The following is a 3,567-nucleotide window of genomic DNA, read 5'->3' as shown; positions in this document are numbered from 1 at the left end:
TTGAGATATTTCAGAATTGTTTTAATTCAATATATTACAAATACATTTTAATTACAACATGATACAAAACCTGTTATCTAAAATAATCATTAATATCATCCAGAGGTATTAACGTTGTAAATTAATCTGACTTTGGTTCACGAAATGAGAAGTCGCTGCAGCTTTTAAATGAACACACACACACACACACACACACACACACACACACACACACACACACACACACACACACACACACACACACACACACACACACACACACACACACACACACACACACAGCTTTGGTCATCTTAATAATACATTAAAAACAGTTAAATGTAGTTTTTTGTCAAGTTACAGACGTGTGGAAATATAATGCTTTAATAATTGTGCGCAATTAAACACACCCACATTAAACTAAAACACACTTCTGTGTTTCCCTTCAACCCTTAGTAACTTCAACCAAAGCCCTTTTATTTAACATTAGACGGAACAACGTACATAACACTAACCCAGACTTTATCAGTCACTTTATGATTAGGCATTAATTAATTCAGATTTGTATTATATATTTGTTTGTTTAATTGCATTTTTGGTATTTAATTTAATTGTATTTTTTTGTAATTTATTACCTTTTTTTAATTTGTATTTATTAAATGTATCTTTACATTTACATTCTTTAATGTGTTACATTTTAAGTTTGATTGTCTTTTATTATAAGTACCGTACTTTTCGGACTATAAAGCGCACCTGCATATGAGCCGCAGCAGCTAAGTTGTCCGTCCGTCTGTCTTGCTCTCGTTCTGTCTCTCGGTTCCACTTTTACTTTGGCGCGCTACCTGTCTCACTCTTTTCCGGCCTCCAGCTTTTCCTGCTGGAGCCCGCCGCTTAGAGGTGGCGGGCGCGGACCGGTCCTAGAGCCCGTAGAGTTAAAGGTGGTTAATTTTACCTGTAAAATCCATAGATTTAGGAGGTTCCCTAGTGGCCGTTAGCTGTACAAACAAAATGGGGGAAAAAGTCGCGGCTTATAGTCCGAAAAGTACGGTAACTGTAATATTTTATTCTATTTCAAATAATTGTCTTTATTACGATTTGTCTTCACATGCGTTCACGCTTGTATTGAGGCATAGTGTGCATCTCTTCTGTGCCAGCATGTGCAGGTTGAAAAGTGTAATATAATAAAGGGCTCATGAAACACCAAGGTGCAAAGAGAAGACGATGAGGTGGCTTCGATATCAAACATCTGCACATTAACCATTTACACTCCCTTTGCACTTTGGTTCATCCGTGTGCAGTGACTTCACGAGTCACATGACCTGCTTCCTTAGTGCTCTGGCTCTTTCACGGTCTTGGGAATGTGAAAAACATTTGGCCAAAATGTTATATTAACGACCTTACATATCCTTAAATGATACGGTATGATAACTATACAAATATAGTTCTAAAGTCAAAGTGGAATAAAAAATAAACTTGGCATTCCTGTACTGTCATTTATATGATATATCTGTGTCAGTTAATTTGTATAACTTTAAAGCAAACTAAAGCGTTACATTAGTCACTTTAGAAGTTTGAAGTATTATGTTTTCGCACTTCCTGTTTGCAGCTATCACTCAATCAGATTGAACTTTAGAACGTGCTAAATCTCAGGCAGGCTGTGAAGTCTTTTCTCAGCGTCGAAGCACTTAGAGTTAAAAAGCTAAAGATTGTTCCTTAAAGTCGGCTTCATTAAAGCTGGTTTGTTGTGTCCTTGTGCTTCAAAGTCATTTTAAGTGTTTACGACAAATGCCACCCTGTTTTTCCACTCAGACACTTAAAGCTTAAGACACTAACATGTTGACTTCCCTCTCCTCTGTGTCACTGAGTCTTCTTCTGCGCGGCAGGTTCGTCCGGTGTGATGGAGCTTTTTCCAGAGAGGAAGGGGACGATGTTCTCAAACAGCAGCACGCAGCTCACCACACCTGGAGGGGGGGGGGACAAAGGACGTTACACTACGATTGGCTGAAACACACAACAGATCATTGCAGCATTACCCATAATCCCCTCTGTTTCAGCCCTGTTTCCAAAGTGCTGATTCTCTGTCTGTTACTTCAGATGAAAATAAGGAGCCCCTCCCCACGCCCCTCAGATGCGGCTTTCACACCAGAGCTTTTCAGTTTCTCGCTCCGAGCGGGAGCTTTTCTGGTTCAGCTCCGGTTTCCCTTTTCAGCTCCCGCTCTGTGCACACCGCCCCAGAGCTGCCCCTGCTGCGTCATGACGTCACCGTTTACATAGCTGATTTGCTCCCTAACGGCAGCCATTACGGCGCTCACAACAACAACAACAGCGTCGGGTCGATGATCGTGTTGCTTTTAGTTATACGAAGCCAGAATAAATTGAATAACGACTTCTCCAACCTTATACTTTGCTCCAGAGTGCCGTGGTTCATTGTTTATTAATGTGTTTCTGCAGCATTTACCGACCGCTGCAGTGCTGGCTGCTCTTCCACGGACTTTATTCTCCCGTTAGCTCCCGGTTAGCTCACACTGCAGCGGCCGCTCTAAAGTATTCACTGTCCGACTCACACAAGCAGCTGATGCATATCCCCAGTTCCCCTTAGCCTAAGTGAATGTGTGTCAGTCTGAATTGACACTGTTTGGTATCACAACGCTGTGATGAAAGTTTCTCTGGTATAAAACGGGTGATGTTAGCATAGCATTAGCCAATCAGCTACCTTGGTTGCTGATTGGCTAATGGTTACACAAGCCAACACATCGTTATGACATCAAGTGGCCAAAATCTGATCAGCTCATTTTCAGACAGGTTTTTATTAGTGCTGTCAAAATTATCGCGTTAACGGCGGTAATTAATTTTTTGAATTAATTGCGTTAAAATATTTAACGCATGTGCAGAATGGCCCGTCCCATACGTGCCACCAGTGGCAGCGCCAGGGTATGGCTGGGGTAGGCTACACCCATACCAAGAAATGGCTTAGCCCCACCTAGGGTGACCAGATGTCCCGCTTTGCGCGGGACTGCACAGCATTTTCACGACTTTTGGTGCGTCCCGCAAATTGAGACGATGTCCCGCATATTTCATTTTGATTGGCTAAAACGCTTTTCTTTAAAATCAGATTCATCCAATGGCTGTTGAGAAAGCAGGGAAGGCTATCATCAGGGGGCTGTGTTTGCTGTCAATCAAACTGTAACACACGGCGGGTGCTGGTCAAGTGTTAACCAATGAGAGTAACTCACTCACACACACCCCCACCCCGCCAAACAACAACAACGAACGCAGGCGACGCAGCAGCTTATGGAAAATGGAGGAAACTGAAACTACAGCTAAGAAGAAAAGAAGATGCACATACAACAAAGACTGGGAAGACACTTACCCGTGGGTGAAGCCAGTGCAGGGCGACTCTCAGAGAGTTTTTTGCAATCTTTGCAAGAGTAATTTTTAAATTTCACATGGCAGTGAATACGACGTCAAAAGACACAGAGAATGTGATTCTCACAAGAAACGTGTCGCTCAAAAAGAGACATCCCACTCTATGGAGACATTCCTACTCAAACCAAAAAATGATGGTCACTCAGACAAGGTAACAGCAGC

General features: G+C 42.2%; 1 protein-coding gene across 1 annotated transcript in view; it reads right to left on the bottom strand.

The window, feature by feature from the left end:
- The window catches only part of aqp11 (aquaporin 11), an 8,918-nt gene continuing 5,351 nt past the window's right edge, over positions 1-3,567 (bottom strand). Inside the window, exon 3 of the mRNA XM_034099448.2 lies at positions 1-1,940. Coding sequence (XP_033955339.1) covers positions 1,837-1,940 — 104 coding nt within the window. The 3' untranslated portion in view covers positions 1-1,836. The remainder of the gene's footprint in view (positions 1,941-3,567) is intronic.

This window comes from Pseudochaenichthys georgianus, chromosome 14, assembly GCF_902827115.2.
Source record: "Pseudochaenichthys georgianus chromosome 14, fPseGeo1.2, whole genome shotgun sequence".
In the NCBI taxonomy this organism is placed as follows: Eukaryota; Metazoa; Chordata; class Actinopteri; order Perciformes; family Channichthyidae; genus Pseudochaenichthys; species Pseudochaenichthys georgianus.
This window is presented reverse-complemented; position numbering and strand designations above follow the sequence as displayed.